Source organism: Salminus brasiliensis, chromosome 11, assembly GCF_030463535.1.
Source record: "Salminus brasiliensis chromosome 11, fSalBra1.hap2, whole genome shotgun sequence".
NCBI classification, from domain to species: Eukaryota; Metazoa; Chordata; class Actinopteri; order Characiformes; family Bryconidae; genus Salminus; species Salminus brasiliensis.
This window is the reverse complement of record NC_132888.1, coordinates 11,945,873-11,965,293: the sequence shown is the minus strand read 5'-3', so window position 1 is coordinate 11,965,293 and position 19,421 is coordinate 11,945,873. Positions and strand designations below refer to the sequence as shown.

Here is a 19,421-nt window from a genome sequence, read left to right as displayed (position 1 = left end):
GTTTTAAAATAATTGAAAAGTGGTCAAGTAAGGGATTGTAATCAACAAAGAGAGATATAACCCTTTAGGAATAAGACTACCTCACTACACGCCAATGAAAATGCTACTTTTTTATTGTAAATACTTTGAGATAAGTATGTTAAAAAATCACTCCATGCTTTCGTAGTTTTGGCCTGAAATGTAGGCTAAGCTTAATAGCATCTTCATTTGCCTTTATTTTCATTAACTATAGCTCTAATGTCTAGTTCGTACACAGTTTATCAGTAATGGCTCTAAGTGCAATTCTGGTCATGGAGGGCTGGAATTCTGCACAGTTTTGGGTTTAACCTGCTCAGTCACATCTGATTCAACTCACCTATTAATTGCCAGGATTAGTATCTCTGTTCTAGCAGGGAAATCGGCAAACTGTACCGGACTCCGGCCCCTGTCTCCCACCCCTAGCTCAGTCTATATTGCCGCTCTAACTCTTACTCAGACCTTAGAGCAGCATCTGTTGACTGAGCTAGGCAATACTGTTCGTTAAATGAATAAATGCAAATGGATTAAGAGCGTAAGGCAGTGTTACATTACAGCTGACGCTCTTCTGGGTATACAGCATCTCTAGGGAGGAGGGGCCCATTGATATTTCCGTTTTAACTAGAAGCAACAGATCCTTACACTGTCTTGACAGCTAACACGATCCTCTTTGAAGCATTTCAAGTGCATTGGGATGAAAAAGAATATGGGAATACTATATATAGAACAATATCAATCTTCAAATGACAGCCCATAAGAAAAGGAATAACAGAATTTGAAGTGTTGGGATTAGTGTTCTGTAGCTTTACATGGCCAGCTGCTACCAGGACAGTCTTTATTAATCCCTGACTATTCAGCAATGTGCCTGTTCTAAATAGTTGAATCCATGCAATGCAAAAATACTGTATTACTGGTCGTTTTACTAATTGCATTTTATTTATGGGTTTTGTGTGAGCATACATTTACTCCCCTGTTTCATGAAAGCATTTAAATACTGCCATGATTGGTGAGCCCCTGCTGTGCAGTGGAAATCAACCCACTTATTAAGCAATAGTTCCGTAGGCCGTTCCTTTTTTTATCATGCTGTATTTACTGCACAAACTAAGTGGCTTGTTTCAATGGGTCATTAGATAACAAAACATTTCACTCAAAGACTTCACTGATGAATGGTATCATTAAAGATCCAAGTTTAAGTTGTGTCTGTTGCATTACTACACTGATCAGCCATAACATTAGTACCACTGACAGGTGAAGTGAAAAATGATTTTCTATTATCTTCATCTACAGTGGCACCTGTGAAGGTGTATATTAGGCAGCAAGTGAACAGTCAGTTCTTGAAGGTGATGTGACTCTCTGACATGAACTATTCACAGTGAAACAAAACAGTGCTCTGCAGACAGTGCAGAATATTATGTATAAAAATGAAACACTATGGATAAAAACCTACTCATTAAACACATGAACATGCATGTGTAAATGCACCCAATATCCACATCCGATTGCTAAAACCACTTCAGGAGGTGGTCTAAGACATTTTTTAGCCAGACTTGCCCACTAGGCTGCCATTTAACAGAAGCCTCACAGCTTCCTCAGGTTAACTGCTTCAAAATTCTGAATTTTAACAAATCTTAAACCTAAAACTTCAGAAAAACCTAGATTGAAACTAGGGCTGGGCAATATGACAATATTTTCTTGTTTTGTGATAAGTATTTTTATAATTATACACAGTATGCTTTTCTAAGCACATCAAGGATATTGTTAGTACTTAAAAAACACTAAAACTGCAAGTTTCATTACAAACAGTGTAAGAGCAGCAGATGTTGAATAGAAATCACTGTACTTAGTATGGGAGAGTATCTGAATAGTAGTATCTAAACATTTTTTAAGAATCTGTTGTTCCTGATGTATTTAGTATGTGGTTGGCTGTATCGTGAATAGTGAAAAATTTCTTTAAATATCGCAATATAGTATTTTAACCATATCGCCTTAATTGAAACGGGTAAAAGTGAATGTTGATTGAAAACCATTGAAAAAGAAAAACAAAGCATTTATGCGTACATTTACTGTCAAAGATTTCCACTCCCAAGCTGCATAAAACCATAATTATCATGTGAAACAAAGCATCACCATTAGAGCAAGTATAGTAAACATCATCCTTTTTGTAAATATCAACTGATTCTTGTAAATATGAAAAGAAATGAACCTTTCAATGCAAGAAATTAAATAAAAAAAAGCTAAAACACAGGCAATTTGTAAGCTTATTTGCATGTGTCATATGCCAAACAGATTTCTGTCTAACCAGAGATGGAGCACCAAGTTTAAATGCATGCGTTTCTTATCAGATTATAATCCATATTCTAGTCACATAAAAGCAGTCGGGTGTAAAGTAGTCTGAATGTGGCATTAAGGAAAATGTGTGATGATTTAGGCATACAGCTTGACTGATAGTGTATAGGCTTCTATTTCTTGAGAGCTACATTGGCCTCACAGCTACAGTGCTAAACCAAGGCTTTCTGATAGATTCTGGAGCATTGCTATGAGGACTTGATTGCATTCAGAGCGTAAGTGAGGTCAGAATGTTGGATGATCACTGGCGTACCAACACCCCAACTCATCACATATCCCTCTAGCCCATGCCTGGCATTAGGCATAGTGCCAGTAGGTTCACGTTTGTCTGCTCCACAGAGTCCTATATTATTGGCAGTACTTCTCTACGGGACTATACAAGACAAGTGTGTGTGCGCACTTGCACATCTGTGTCAGCAATGGGTGCAACTTAAAGTAGCAAACTGTATTTATTAGAAGGGGTGTCAACAAACATTTGGACATAAAGTGTGTCTAGAATCTTGTAATGCAGTTCGGTTTTCAGTTTGCCACTAAAATAAGAGTTTGTTGGCATCTATTCTAAACATTTTTAAATGTTATTGATTGCTATTGGTTTAAGACAATGTCTTGTGTCTGTGGCCTATATTAGAGAAATGTAATATACATATATATATATATATATATATATATATATATATATATATATATATATATATATATATATATTCCCTTGTGTATGGTGTATGTTTATGCGTTTGTTGGGTGTCACAGTCTGATTGCATATCTTTGATTGCAGTGCAGACTCTGCATGTCTCTGGGACTCGCTGGGCTGTGTCATTAAGACCCTTGCTGTAAAAAAAAATAATAATAAAAATCAAGATCAGACTGTTACGTCTGTCGTCTCGAGCCGTTGGCCGCAGACTCAAGGTGACTGAGAGCCTGCAGTCTTTATAGTGTCCGTTTGGTGTCAGCGCATGCTGGTCGCTGGCTTTAGAGCAGGTGGTGGATCTGTGTGGTGCAGCAGGTAAGGCTAAAAGCCTCCAAGCTAGAAAGGTCACAGTATACATGGATGAAAAAACATTTAGGGCACAGTCATTGTAGAAGGTCACGATGACATGAGACAAATTGAGCCAAAAGGCCAGAAGACACTGGGCAGACCAAAAGGACTGTAAAGTCCCACTGTGTGTTTAGCATGGTCTGATACAATAAGAGAAGGACCTTGGTTAATGAATGCATCGTAAATCAATCAAAGCAAATTATCAATCCCTCCCCCCTTTTAACCATTTAAAAAAATGCTGCGTGGAGATGTAATGAAAAATGGACCAATAGATATTTGCTTGGAATATAATTTGCTTGCTGTTTTATCAGGCATTACCACTAAAGGATCCCTAAAACTGTATTCTCTTTGCCATTATTAAATAATAAGTCCTCTGTACGTTGAACTAACTTGCTGTGAATCACAAATACTGTCATATTTTCTTTTTTAAAAAGAAAATCCGGCATAACCGAATCGGAGCTGGAAAACAGAACAATATCAGAACCCCAAACTGTTACATAAGAATATTTACTCCTTATATTTATGCCCCCCAAATTCCTATTTAACCAGTCCATTAGATAAGTCCCTAGTCAGAGCCGGTAAAATGATCAAATGTAACACCAACGCCAACAGGAGAATATGGTGGTGTTAATATTCTAGAGCACCACAGCAGCACCAGACTCTGCTAGTTATGGAAAAAATTGTTTGCTACAAGAACCAAAAAACAAACTGGACTACATACTTCAACTTTCCTGACAGGAAAGCACTGACTTTTTTATTTTTCCAGTAGTAACCTGGGGAAGCAAGTCGGGGCAAGGCTAAAGCTAACTTGGCTACAGTCTCTTCATCACAACAAGAAGACAGCAACACTATCCAGTAAGACTTATTACAGTGTTAAAACTGTTAAAGTATGTGGGTTCTGGAAGCTGTCACTGGCTCTGTGAACCAGCCAATGAAAGCACAGCTCAGCATTTTGTGTTGTTTGTTTGTTTTTTGGTTTTTTTATTTTGTTTTTGCTTCAGTAAAATAATTTTTTTCTGGCAATATAACAGGGTTGTTTTTTTTGCCCCAAACAAAGTGACATACCTTTTTACATAAAAAAAATAACAGATTGATGTATAAAATAATCATTTTAATAAATTACAGTTTTGTCAAAAAAATCATCCTATTTCACTTAAAATAAACGATATCAAAATGTACAATAGTCCTGAAGATTCTTTTACCTGCCAAGGCCACATTTCTTGCAGTGTACAGCTCTGCACACAATTCAGGAAAATGTATGCGATGATTAACTTATGCAGTAATACTGCCTGTTACACTAACTCTTTATACTGTCAGCAGTGAGTCATTTCCCCTCACCCTCCCTCTCTCTCTTCTTACAGGAAACATGAAAGTGGAAATGCACCCCTGACGAAACAAACCTGATATGTGTGGCGTGGTAAAGACTTAGTAAAGCCAATTTAAATTTAAATGAGGCTTTGTGTACCTTAAAGGAGGACTCCTGTGATTTTCCACCTAAGCTTTATCTGCTGCATCTGTAGCATGTTGTTGATTACCATGGATGGGATGGTAATTTTTTCACACATAGAAAAGGGCAGAAAACCCACTGAACTTGAAAAACCTTGTATCTCCACTTTTTGACACAACCCAAGTCTGACAGTTGTTAAATATATTGTGTCTGAATTTAATGATGAATGAACCAATAGGAATGCTCCAAATTTTCCATTGATTTCTAATGAAAAACAATATGCATTTTTCCTTCTCCTGTAAAGTTGCTGTTTTGGAGTCACATTTAATTTTTTTATGACATTAGAAATATGCTGCAGATACTACATGCTGGTAGAGATTTAGCTGGAAAATATGTGCATTTCTTCAAAGTCCAAATGCTAACTATTCTGCAAATCTCCTTCATATGTGTTGATGAGCAGCTGTCTTCTTGGAGCACTTCATCATGGCAGTTATTAAGACACAAATGAGTCCAAGATTATTTTAATTACGTCAGTTTTTTTTTTTAACCTCGATCTAGCTGTGCTTGATGAAGATCAATTATACTTCACCATCACAGGGGTAACGCTGTGGAGATCATTAGCACGGTAGTCATCTCCATATTAAATCCTTCTTAGGTAACGTTTTTAATTAAGTAGACAGTCATGTGCGTGTACATAACTCAATGGGGAGTGGTATAATACCCCTCTCCTCTAATTTGCTTTGCACCGCGTGTCGAAGGGCTGTTTTATTTGTGTACAGGCGCGCAGTCACCAATGTCATCGGTGTTGCAGGCATAAGTCAGGGGTGAGTATGAGGTGCTGTGTTGACAGGTCGTCTTTCCTCCGGGGAGATGTCAGATAAGGACTGGAGAAGGTTGAATCCTCCATCACCATTACCATTCTCTCTCTCTCTGTCTGAATCGCTCTCTCTCTCTTACTCACTCTCATCTGCATGCTGGGTGCCACAGGGATGCATGGAAAGGGACAAGGAGCTTAATGTCAAAGTAATTTTCGCTACTCCAGCCGCATACTGAATAATGTGTAGTGTCTAGGCAACGGCTGGCCGGACAGTGTTTAGGCCTAGGAGGGCGCACCTGGTGAAAGTGCTGCTCTGCATTGCAGGATTAAGCACTATAATTGGTATTCAAGTTCAGGTCTCAGCTATGCCACTCTGCTGCGACGGCTTGAGGTCTCGTGGATGCAGTTGACCTATTCGTGCTCCGCCCACAAGTGAGTGAATTTCTATCAGACTGGGCAAGCTGTGCAGTGAAACATTGGTAAAAAAATGTACTCGGCCTAAAGGAAAAATGTAATTCAGGCTTAGTAAAAAGTTTTTTTTTTCTTCAATGCATATTAAGTAGCACTATTCATATCAAAATGTCATATCAAAATAATATGACCACCCCTGGTTTGGAATGGACCCATATTATCAGCCCCACTTCCCATTTAGGAGCACTTACTGTACTTTTGTAACTACAGACTGTAGTCCATCTGTTTCTCTGCATACATTTTTAGCCTCCTTTCACCCTGTTCTCAACTCTGCACTGACATGGTGGTGTGTTGGTGTGTGTTGAGCTGGTACGAGTGGATCAGATGCAGCAGTGCTGCTGGAGTGTTTAAACACTGTGTCTGTCCACTCACTGTCCACTCAATTATACACTCCTACCAAGTTGGTCCACCTTGTCGATGTGAAGTCAGAGACAGAAGCTCATCTGTTGCTGCAGGGATGCTGAGATGTTAAACAACTCCAGCAGCACTGCTGTATCTGATCCACTTGTGTACCAGCTCAACACATACTAGCTCACCACCAAAATAATGACCCACCACCCAAATAGCTGCTCTGTTGGGGTCCTGTGGGGTCTTGACCCTTAAAGAACAGGCTGAAAGGAGGCTAATAAAGTATGCAGAGAAACAGATGGACTACAGTCTGTGATTGAAGAACTACAAAGTACTGATTCCAAAAAAGGGGTGGTCTCAATATCCTGATGTGACGGTGTAGATGGGCTATAGTTTGCCATTGTTTAATTTTTAGTTATCTCAGACATATTGAGTGCATCATCTTACATAAAAATGCAATTGCAATCCAAAGTTACATATTCAAAAATATACAGACATACACAGCAGTAAGCTCCTCACACATCAAACAGGGTTAATCTTGGTACTTTTCCAAGTATGCAAACAGGGGATTTCACACACTATCCAAACAGCTCTAACTGGCTGTTATTTAGAAAACACAGTTTCTCCAAATGCAGTACAATAATTACTTCCTTTAAACCGTATCATATGTTGGGACTGACTAGCTTCCACATTTGTCACATTTCCTGTTGTAGATTTATTTTGTTTTTCAATAACCATAAAAGAAATTGAAAAAATAACCTGCTGTTTGTGTTTTCCCACTGGCACTGAGGTGCTAGTTGTTCCTGAAATAGCGCAGAATGGATTGGATTTTCAGTCCTTACCAAAAGCTTTTGACAGGCAGTTAAATATGCTGGTCCAAAATGTCTGTAATTTGCTATGTATCCAAATTGAATGTAATAACGCACCCTCAGTTTCACCTTTAGACCCTGTTGCAATACAGACAGAAACATTCAGGCAAATCTTCTGTTTCTCAGTTTTAAAGATGTCTATTCTGTGCGAACCACGTAATGCCTTACAATTACTGAGCACATATTGAATGTACAGTACTATTCAAACATTTGTACACACCTGCTTGAATGTGTGCTGACCATCATCTTGAAAACATTTGATCCAAATGCTAGACTGACCATATTTTTGTTTTTCAAAAAAGAGGACACTGGGGACACACTATATTGAATCTTTATATTGTGGTGTATTGTATACCACACTGTATCTTCACTGAATTCACTCTGTATCCACACCCTGTCCACATTAGGATGTTGTATTTGGTCTTATAGGCTATTAAGGCTCTTTGTTGGTCTTGTAAAAACATTTACTAAATCAGTAAATGTTAATGTATTAATCTACATTAATATAATGTAGTTTCTTGAGTTGTTTTGAGAGCAATTTACACCCTTATATACATACACATTGTCACTGTCCTACAACCGAGGCCTCCTTAAAGATGATGATAAACACACATTTAATCAGGTGTGTCCACACATTTTACTGGTAATACATATTTTTCACATCCAGTTCCTCGTGAATCATCTACAGCAACAAGTAAGCGATAGAAAAAAAAAATCTTTTAGTGTACAGACAATATTAACATGATGTTAAACGTGATGTCAAAATGTTTTTAAACATGAAGCCATCTACTATTAAAGGCAATGGCTGGGGTTTAAATGACAACACAGCCTTAAACTTGATCTTAAATTTATCACAAAAATCACAGAAAAGGCCGCAGTCTAGAATAACTGCTCTTCTTTTAAGAAAGGTATTGTGTATTGTCGCTGTGCCACAAAACCTTGTATCTCCTTTTTTGCACTTACTTTTTGACGTCATTAGGTCAGTCGTTCTTTTACATTGTGTCAATATTTAATAATAAATAGATCAACAGAAATGCTCCAAAATAAATCAAATCTTTTTGCATTGCGTAGTTTTTGCACAGTTACCATTTTGGAGATTTAAGGTTTGTAAAGCTACAGTGCCAGCAGGCGTAGTTTTGGGGTAGAGACTGTTTCTAACATTACAGCCATGTATGTTATTTGGTTTGACATTTAGCAAGATTTTCTGCAGTTTAAAAATCTGATCTTTAAGTCTTTTTGTGGTTCTTTGTGCAGAAAGCGAGAGGGGGGGGGGTAGAAAGAGTGCAATAAAATACAGATTAACAACATGCCATTTTCCTCTTTAACGTGTTCTCTTTTTTTCTCAGCCTCACTATGTACTTCAGAGTAATTTCTTTACAATACTATATAATTTTCTCCTCTGGAGATCACAAAAGAGCCATGGAGGTATTGTACAAATGTATGAATGTCCTTTGAATGTGATTCAGTTATAATCGTCCAAATGTGATTGGGCTTTATCCTCCGATTTTCTTTCACTCTCCACTCTCTTCACTTTTAACCTTAGTCCCCTGCTTCCTCTCCTCATGCAGGAGAAAAGTGTAAAATATAAACTGTTAAGTGTTCCCCTGGGGAAGTCTCCAGTGTTTATATGGGTATTCTCTCTTGTTTTGTGCATTGTGTTCAATTGTCACTCTAAATGGCCTACGGCATTGCCCATTACTTACAGCTCATTTTTCATTAATAATCCAGTGGTGATTAAATATTAATGCAGTGGCGGCCACAGGTGAGGAGAACAGTGCGGGGGTGACACTGAGCAGGCTGTCACATCACGAAGTGGAGAAGGATCTGGGTAGAGGGCAGTTTGGATTAGGTGCAGGAAACAGTACTCATTTAAAAGGCTACTTTAGTCCAATTAGGCTGGTTAAGAATTAAAAGACGTTAATGCTGTTCGTTAATATACTGCCAATTGGCAACATTGACTCCAGTACGTTGATGCTGCCTGGTATAGCACAGTGGGTTTCACCACTACTGCCCCACATGGCAGATTGGGGTTCAATTCCCCACATGGGCAGGCACACCAGGTTCTTCCATTCAGAGTTTTTGGGCAGGACTCATAGCGCTGCATTCACCTACCTCTGTAAAACTGTGGATAGAAACATCTACTAAACAATTCCGCATTAGAAAATACTACATGCGCCACAAATATAAGGCTGCATGTTGCATTATTCCCATAATTTAACGTAATTAAATCCTGGAGCACTAAGAGATAATAACATTTAATGGAGGTAGTGCCCCTGAAATAGATAGAACTTATCCTTTTCAGTGAGAGATTTTCTAGGCTCATAACTTACCCTGCCTACCTCAGCCTTTCCTAATGACCAAGATCGAGAGAGGTTCTTCTTATAAGGGGCTTTGAGAGGACAGCACACAGCTGACTCCTTAAGCGCAGCATCTCTGGGGATGTATTTGATGTACTGCAACTTTGCAAAACACTTTTCAAGAGTAGAGTATAGGAGGGAGTATGTGAGCAGCCTTAGCTTAGTCTTCAGTGTTACCAGTGTTATCTTTTCATAAAATCTCTGTCTGTAAAGTCTGACTGTACAGTAATGAGTTGCCACTTGATTGCATCTATGTGCCTTCCACCTGACACTTTGACACTTTGTTAGTTTATAGTGACTGTGTCATATTTGTTTCTGCACAATCTACCAGCCACCTTCCACACCATCTATCAATGGGAAGGGAAAACCATAAGACCACTGCAGACCAGATATTATTTGAGTAGTGGGCCATTCTCAGCACAGCAGTGCCACCAGCCGGGTTTCCATACAGCTATAATAGTAAATTCAAGTGAATATGGGCAAGTGGCTGCGTTGTTCCGTTCACCTCTATGCAAGAGAATAAAGCCTTCTACATCACTTCTGTACAACACTTTGGTGAAACATGGTCTGAGTTTTGTGTTTTGTTAGCATGGCTGTAATTTACATAGTAAGAGTGTGAAGACTTGCACTGGCTTATGAAAGGCAGCACACACCTTATGTCCATTTACTGTTCACTATAATCTATTGTTTACTCTGTTTTCATTTATAAGACAAGAGTATATTTAAGGTCCTGGTACCTCTTTCATGTTTTGGTGCTAGTAACACCTGATTGTAACACCTGATCAGATTTCTGTATTCATATTTACAGTAAATGTTGGAGATGTATATATAATATAATAGCTATTAAGATTGCTACGAAAATACTACTTTTGCATGATACGCATAATGAATCACAATATTTAGACAGACAAAATGCAGTACTAGGGCCAGATAAAAAAAATCAGTCTACTGATGCTGCACTGTGTCCAGTCAACCCTGTCAGACCTGTGGTCCCACAGGTTCTTGGCTTGGGCCTGCTATTCTAGGAAAACTCTTTAATGGGCATGGAACCTTTACCTTGCTCTATGGTTCTTTCATTGTAAACCCTCTAAGACCTAGCATCTCACAGTTTAAAAAATAAAGGCTTCTTCATGGTTATTTGCTTGGATGTGCAGTTCTATGACCTTATCTGGGTATGGAACCTTTATCTTATGAAGAGGTTCTTTAAACCCTATCCCAGTCTTTCAGTCTTAAATTGGAAGGTTCCTAAATGGTTCTTTGCTTGGATGTGCAGTTCTAGCAAAACATGAGTGGATGTGGAACCTTTACCCTATGCTGAGGTTCTTAAATCTTAAACCCTGTCATACCTAACGTCTCACAGTCTTAAATGTGAAGGTTCCTGAATGGTTGGATGTGCAGTTCTAGGAAAACTCTTTAATGGATATGGAATCTTGACCTTATGCTGATTTTTTAGGATGATCTTTTTAAAGATTAAAGAGCCTCTGCATGGCGTAAAGGTTCTTCCTTATTAAATATTAATCCTAGAACTGTATGTTCTAACCAGAAATGAGTAAGGAACCTATAGTTTTTAAGTGTGAGATGTTATGTTTGATAGGGTTAAGCATAACTAATGAAGCTTTCTGTAATGTACCAGTTCAGTGTTGGTGATATCCACAGTATGTTCAGAAAGGCACTAAAACTTAACAGTAACAATAAAGGTATTAAAGTATTGCCCACCTCTAATTTACAGTATTTAGCTGTCAAATGTGCTCCCCATTGTAATACATTTACCTGTTTATTTATTTCCAAAAAAGAAAGATCTAACCAACTCAAGCCAGTGTACACACCCTTCCGTCTTTTTTTATTCAGTGTGTATAAATATGCATACAAATACATGGATTCAAGCCTATTTCCTGGCATGCTGTGGGGTATAGTGAAGTGTGTTAGCATAGTATGACTTTATCACAGCTCAGCAGTGTTGGAGGATCTTTAACACCTTGGTGTCACTGCTGCTTTGACTTCTAACTAAAATATCCGGCCAACAGTGGCCCTATGGTCAGAAGGGCAAGAGAATGACTAACATCTTCTAGTAAATTGTGTGTAATAAAGTGGTCAGTAGTCTCGCCCTCTATAACATACTACCAGAACTGGAGTGTTGAGCTGAGAACTGTGCTGGGAACAGTATCATATAATTGCATGGTCTATCAGAGGAAGTAGACAAATTGTGTTTAGCAACAGATGGACCACAGTCAGTGATTGTAAACCTCCAAAAGTGCACCTGTATGGGAGGTGTATGTGATAAATTGGCTAATTAGTGTAGGAACTAAGCAGATGTACCTCATGTAGGCTGGTTGGCTGATGTGGAATGGGTTCAGTTCCAGTTTGCACTACTTATTTTGCACTACTCTGTACATTTTCAGCAAAAAAATAAAGTGGTTCCAAAAGGTTCCCAAAAAGTTTCCAGCTGGAACCAAAGAATAGTAGTTTTTTTTAGTATAAACCATGACAATATTTATGGGTCAAGTTGTAGAGGAAAGAGTAAGCTACAGTGGCGACATCCTTCTTTCTTGTGTATCATGCAAAGCCCTTCGTTGATGACGCTCCCAACGAAGCACCAACATACTAGAAATCCTCCTCTAAATTGTGGCATTGTGTGTGAAAGGTTTAGGTACAGTCAGTAATATTGGTTGATGATCTCTTCCTGTTCATTAATCTCAGTAAATAGAGCTCACAAAAATGTTAATCTTTAAAAACACAGACACAGGTCTGACATTTTATCCCTGCAAACACACATACATATACAGTTTGTGTCCAGAATATGATGAGTTGCTTTCTGACAGGGGGTCAGTTGAAGCGAATATGCCCACGGGACTGGAGCTGTTTGGCAGGGTGAGCGAGGACGGGGCCGGCCACCCGCTGACTTCATTGCAGGGAGAACGTGAGGCCGGCTCGTTCTTGTGCGGTGGAGGACAAACCCTTTCTCATGGTTGGTTAGACTAATCACCACAGGGACCTGCTCCCCCCCTCCACTATCCTGCAGGCAGGTATCAGAACAGGGGGGGAGAGAGAGAGAAAGCGAGACAGAGAGACAGACAGACCAGGGTGTGCCATAGAGCACTGGAGGCCCTGGACCCTCCGGGACTGCAGCCTAATTGCCATTCTCCTCTCAAAGCATAGCTTTTTAATGCCTTTTTTAAGGACAGCCAGGCATAGAGGACATCCCTCACTGTGTTGAGCATTGAACAGAAGGCTCACATAGAAGAAATGTGCATGTTGTTTTGATTACTCTCACACTGATAGAGCTCAGGGATGAAAGTACTCAAATGAAATTTGAAGCACGGTCTGTATTTGCAGTAAAATGTCCCATAAAGCGCTGCATTATAGTTTGGAAACATTTAGCGACCCCCTTACAAAGCAGATTAACTTTCCATTTCTTTGGAAAACCATGCCAGTCTTTTTTCCCCCTTCTTCACACAGCCTGTGAACAACCCAAAAGGGGAAATTGATAGAAACAGTCTTAATGCAGAACAAATACAGTTCGATTAAGAGTATTTGCGCTCTAGTGAATGGTGAGAGCCATTGGTATTCGTCTCAGGAATCGGCAAACATTCTCTGCCCACAGCAAGGAGAATCTTATCATGGAGTCCTGACTGTGTCAACACTATTAGATTCCGACACCTCGCATAGAGTCAGAGATTAATAACTTCCATGTAAAGGGGAAAATGGGAAGGGCGAAGGTACGGGAGCGATTAACGAGTGTCAAAAACAATGAGTCTCCCATTAAACAGAACACCAGTGCACCTGCACACAGTGGACAGAGGAATACGAGCTTGGTTGCCCCGTAGGCTCAGATCTGATCTATTTTTATTCAAAGATATTCAGCCTTCCAAAGATATCCTTGAAGAAGGCCTCAGCACCTCATGTAGGTCGACATCACATCAATAATCCTCTATTATAGTGCTGTAGTGTTATATCACATCATTGTGTGTGTTCACAGAGAACGTCATATCAGAAAGCATGTATGTATAAGATGCCTTAGTGAATTTATACTGTATGTGTGAAACACTATGTGGACAAAAGTATTGAGACACCTGCTCATTCGTTGTTTCTTCCGTAATCAAGCATATCAAAAAAGAGTTTATACTGTTTTTGTTGGAGTCATTCAGCGACACAAGCACCTCGTCTCCAACTCTTCCTGAAAGTATGGGATGAAGCACCATCATTCCAGAGTTCCACTGCTCCACAGCTCAGTGCTGGGGGACTTTATACCCCTCTAGCCTATGCCTGGCCCTAGGCAATGTGCCAATAGGTCCATGTTTATCTTGTCCAGAGAGTCTAATTCAATTGGCAGTACTTCTCTACAGGGACTAGACAAGCAGTATGTGTACATGTTTGTTAGCAGTGGGAAGAAGCTGCATACATTTATTAGGAATCTGCAAAAGTCATGATTTTCCCATTATTATTAACAGTCATTAAGTAAGTAATTTATTTATTTATATTTTTCAGCATCAGGACAGTTATCCAGAAGCCTCAACAGTTAAATCTCATTGCTTTCTGCATTTACTGAGTCCACCCTTTACCATTATTACCGCTTCATTCTTTTCAAGAGCCTTGCTTCCACTTTTAACAGAAATCTGTAGGGAGATTTTTCCACACCTCCAAAGTTCAGCCTTTGTATTTGGAACATTTCCTACTCCCCGCCATTCCTAGACACATTAAATAAGTTTGAAGTCTGGACTCTAGGGTGGTCGGTCCATTGTTCTTAAAAAACCCACAGATTCAGCAGTTTGGTTTGCAAAAGTTCTGCAAAAGTTTCCTTTTCCCCTACAAAAGCTTGATCAGCTTCACTTCCTTTCAGACCCACAATAATGAGTCATCTTCACACAGTAGACAGTAGAAGGATGGACAGAATCCTTTTTGATCTAAAGAGCTTTATTTTATCCTCTCTCAAAAATTAAAGTTTTGGTGGTCTACCAAATATTGCACGGTTGTTAGGCTTTCCATTTTCTCTGTATCTAGTTTTTTAACAATCTTTTTGGAATTTCTTGGTTTTTTTTTCTTTGACTTTCCTCATCTTTATGTGAGAGGATACACATCTGTCTAATATCTAATTTTATGCTCAGAAATACAATATCCAAATATTAGTGGACACCCCTTTAAATGAATGCATTCAGTTACTTTAAGTTGCACCCATTGCTAGTGCCTGTAGAGAAGTATTGCCAATAGAATAGGCCAGTCTGGAGCAGATGAACATGGACCTATTGCTGAACATGAGCAGCCTCCAGCATTGAAACTGCGTTCTCTGGAATAATGGTGCTCCACTAAATGCATTTGGGATGAGTTGGGGATGAGGTGAGGTGGTGATCATCCATCATCCAGATCTCACTAATGCTCTTGTTGCTGAATGCAATCAGATCCTCACAGCAATACTCAAAATACAAAATTTAGAAGAAAGCCTTGTTCCCTGAATGGTACAGACAGTTTCTGCAACAAAAGCTGGACAATCTTTTTTATACCCTTAATGTCCCAATGCTTTTGTCCGTATAGTGTATCCTAAAATGTTTAAAAGTCTCATAAAAAAGAAGTCTGGAAATCAACCTTCATTCATTACAGTACCTACAATCTACACTCGTCAATGTGTTTTATGAGTTCTGATATTAGTCCTGGTATTAATAATAGAGTGATAAGCACTAAGTATCGTTGTGTGTATACATATGTATACAGCATCATATTGTAACCAATGCATGCTTGCTTCATATGTATACACACACCGATACAGAAATTTACAAAAGCTTAGCTTGGCTTATTTGTACACAATACTGGAGTGTTGCTTTTATATGTGTATGTCTGCCTTGCTTTGAGTCCTTTATAGAAATATCTGCTTTGTCAAAGTTTTGAAAACGTCCTTGGCGCTATGATAAAAGACGCTAGCGTGTCTTCCTTTTGTCACATTCCTGAGTGATGCGAAAACTTTACCGGTGTCATTTCAGTCATTAGCCTCACCTCATCCTTTGATGTTCCATGTTCACATTGACTCTGAAAGGTTGAACTTAATTATTCAGGCAGGGTTTGCAAAGAGATCTATACAGATGGCAGATGCTGTAAAATATCACCATTATGCTCCTCATCAAGCCAGTGTATATGGCAGAAATGCATGCAAAGCAGACGGTTCGGCATAATGAAAGGACAAGCCATATGCATTCACAGCACAAGCTCCTTCCAAACTGCCTGACAGGAGGAAAGAACACTGCATCAAGAAACGGCACTCAAAAGTGAACAGGGCTAGATTAAAGGAATGTCTCTCCAGGATAGCATGTTCTACTGTTATAGCCTGCCTAACCTATTGTGTTTCTCTGTCTTTCTCTCCTTTTCTCTCTCTCTCTCTCTCTCTCTCTCTCTCTCTCTCCGCTTTCAGAGGCGGCAACGAAAAACAAAGCAAAAGGTGAGTTGTCTTCTCTGTCTTTGCATCCTGATGATTTATGTTGAACACACTTCCCAATAAACAATACTCCGATCGGGCTCCTCTTATCTCCCAAAGGAGCTGGGATGCATTTACATAGTATCTGCCTGTGGGAAGGCAAAGCAGGGATGTTTGATAAATTGGCCTGGGGAATATCCATTATGAACCAAATCAGTTCTGTTTTTAGCTTTACAACTAGCCTGGTGGTGTAAGTGGAACGATGGCACTTTTGGATTGCAAGCGGGGGACGATCTGAGTTGTTGATGTGTTTTGCAATCTTTTAGGGATGAAAATCAGTTTGGAGGACCGCTAACAGGCTTGTTATTCTGTCTCCTCCTCTCCATTTAGTCATTGCAAACTCCTACTACTTCTTGTGCCCACATACAGACTAAAAGTCTGACTAATATTTTGAGTTGTGGCTTAATTATTATTCAAGTCCTGAAATGTTGCTTGGTAAAATGTTCATCCATCAAATGTTTACTTCAGTTTTTAAAGAATGCTTGAGGAGGTAAAGGGCAAAATCTCTCTATAAGCACTGTTGTTTCATAATGTGCTTTTCACTTCCTAAGAGTGAATTCATGAAAAGCAATATATTTGCATATACAGTATTCTCCTAGTCTCAGTCTCAGACACTCCACCAACACATTGTGTCCGGTATCCAGCTACCTGAGTGGACATTGTGATGAAAAAAGAGCCTTTCAGAGCAAGACATATCCTTGGGAGTTTTCACAGGCATCCCCTAGGCTACACCACTCCAAAACAGAGGGCTGTGATTGGTCGCTTTCATTTCATATATGAGTCAAATGACCTGTTGTGTTGTGTTCTTCATTGAAAAGCAATAGGCTCTGTAATGACAAGACTGAAGACTGGCTTGTGAGACCAGTACATACCTATTCAAGCCTACAGCCGTTTAACCCTCCATTCAGATTACAGAGTGTTTTTGAGTTAACCCTATTTTGTTTAGTCAAAAGTTATCTTTACCCACATCCTTACTTCTGCATCTCAGTTAAAGTTGAGCCTCAAAAACATCACTAAATGTTTAGTCTGCATCCCCTCACCCGCAGTTTGTTTAGAACTTCCACTTGACATTCCCAGACAGGAAGACTTTTAACACTGGAGCATTGAGACCTTGTTGGGAGTTGAACTTATAATAGCCTCACTTGATAAGCAGGCAGTTAGACCGTTGTACCACTCTACAGCTGTGAAATGACACTGCATAGTAAATTTACCTTTCCATTGTTTCTTGAATGCTAAAATGTACATGGTGTCTGATCTTTGGAGTGGCACAACTGTCTAACTGCCTCCTTGTCCAGATACATGAGATCCCAAGTTTGAATTCCAACAGCAGTACAGCCCTCCATGGCCAGGAGTCTGAGAACAGGAAGGCTCCTCCATCTGATAGGTCCTAACCTGCAGATGGGAATAAATAGTAAACAAATTAAAAGCGAGGAACACAGCCTAAAAATGATACTAAATAGTTCATTCAATACAGCCTCAGCTCATTTACTAATGTATTTGAGGCTCAACTCAATGTAAGTTGTTGATCAAACTTGGATTCAGAACTTAAAATGTTGTAAAAATGAGTTAGGAGAACTTAAGCTAGGCTAAGTAATCAGTTTCAGCCTTGAAATGTTTTTACACGTTGTGTTGAATTCTAAGTGATATTTAAATTGGAATTTGTTGATACGTAAAACAAAAGTCATAAGTGGAGTTTGGGGTGAAGCACAGGAATACTGAAATATATGGGCCCTACACATTAGTCTACACATTAGCTTGGTTATTTAAACAGTGAAGGAGGAAACAGTGGCAGTTTAGGAAGAGGCTCTCTGCTGTCTGTATTCATATAGTCTGATATACCCTACTCCTTTCAGCAGATTCCACTTCATGCTGTTCTAGGAATAGAAAAGCAGTTGTTGATAAGTTGAGTGGAATTGAGCACAACAGAAGGTCATCCTCAGCAATACAAAGACTCTTTTAACTTTATTTTGCACCATGTGGTCACATAAATAATAAATCTTTGTTTTCAGCACTACATGAAGAGGATTTTTGCGTGACTCTGTGCTAAGACACAGGTCGCTCAACATTTTATTTATTTGAATAAGGACAGGCTTCGGCTCCCAGACTGAATTTAATAGCTTGATAAGTACTGCACGTATTTTAATATTTATTTGCAGAACGTTCATGCAGTCCATGGTTAGAAAAAGGGAAAATGTATTTCTGGATTGCTATATTCTCTGATTCTGTCTTTCTCTGACCCTCTTTCACTTTCTCCATTTCTCTCTCCCTGCCATTCCCACTCCTATAATAAACCTATATGATGAACCCTAACCCATTGTGTTCTCCCTTTGATGTCAGAGTATCGCCAGCACAGGCCCCGGAGTACCTCTAGGCTGTAAACCATCAAGCTTATAAATAACTTACAGGCAGGAGACGATGTCCATTATCATTTTTCTCCATCCAATACTGTTCTATAGAAAATCCATATCTCAGGTAATGGGGAAAAAAAACACACACCAGAGATCGTTGACGTGGAGCATGGGTCTTCTTCATTTTCTTTTCAACAGGATCTGTATTCTCAATTCAAACCTGAGACAGGCATATGTACTTGCATTTGGCAGAGTTACAGTTACCTTTTTTTTGTTTTTTTTGGTTTTTGGTACGCAAGAGACCCATGATATGCTTTCCACTCAGTGATTCCACAAAAGGGAGAAAGTGTGTGAAGCCTAGCACCTTTAACTCCCCTTAAAAGGCTTTTAGCACTGGCCCAAACTGCACTTTTGGGAAGTGTGTCTGGGTCTGGCTGCATTTTGCGGGGGCGTCTAGAGTGCTTTTAAACCGCTGAGCTATTACAGTTCAGTTGCATGTCATTGCTGTGTCTAGGCACCCTCTCTTTAAAGGGGAGAAAAAGGCACTCAAGGGCTTTATGCTAAGAGGTGGGAAATTCATTCCCTGTTCCGCTGACTCTTACCACCCATGGCGATAATTTAGCCAGGAGGACAGTGAACAGCTTTGGTGTTCAAAAGTCTGTGTTTGTGTGTGTATGTGTGTAAGTGAGTGTACTTGGGTTTATTTGTGTATGTGTGTGTGTTTGTGTGTACATCAGCTCCAGCTCTGCATCACCAATATGGGAGCACAAAGCTCTGAATGAAATCTGGTCATTTCTTGGCAAGCTACAGCGGATGCCCAGCTTTACAGGAGACTATGGTTACAATGCCAGAGTTTTGACTTCAGTACAGATATAAAATTGCATAGAATCAGAAAAAGTGATGCAGAATG

General features: G+C 39.4%; 1 protein-coding gene across 4 annotated transcripts in view; it reads left to right on the top strand.

The window, feature by feature from the left end:
• Positions 1-19,421, top strand: part of cadm2b (cell adhesion molecule 2b) — a 203,854-nt gene that overhangs the window by 117,865 nt on the left and 66,568 nt on the right. For 3 of the 4 annotated variants that reach the window (XM_072691749.1, XM_072691746.1, XM_072691748.1), the window contains exon 2: positions 16,101-16,127. The exons of the other annotated variant lie outside the window; for it this stretch is intronic. In XM_072691749.1, coding sequence (XP_072547850.1) covers positions 16,101-16,127 — 27 coding nt within the window. The remainder of the gene's footprint in view (positions 1-16,100; positions 16,128-19,421) is intronic. 4 annotated transcript variants of the gene reach the window in all.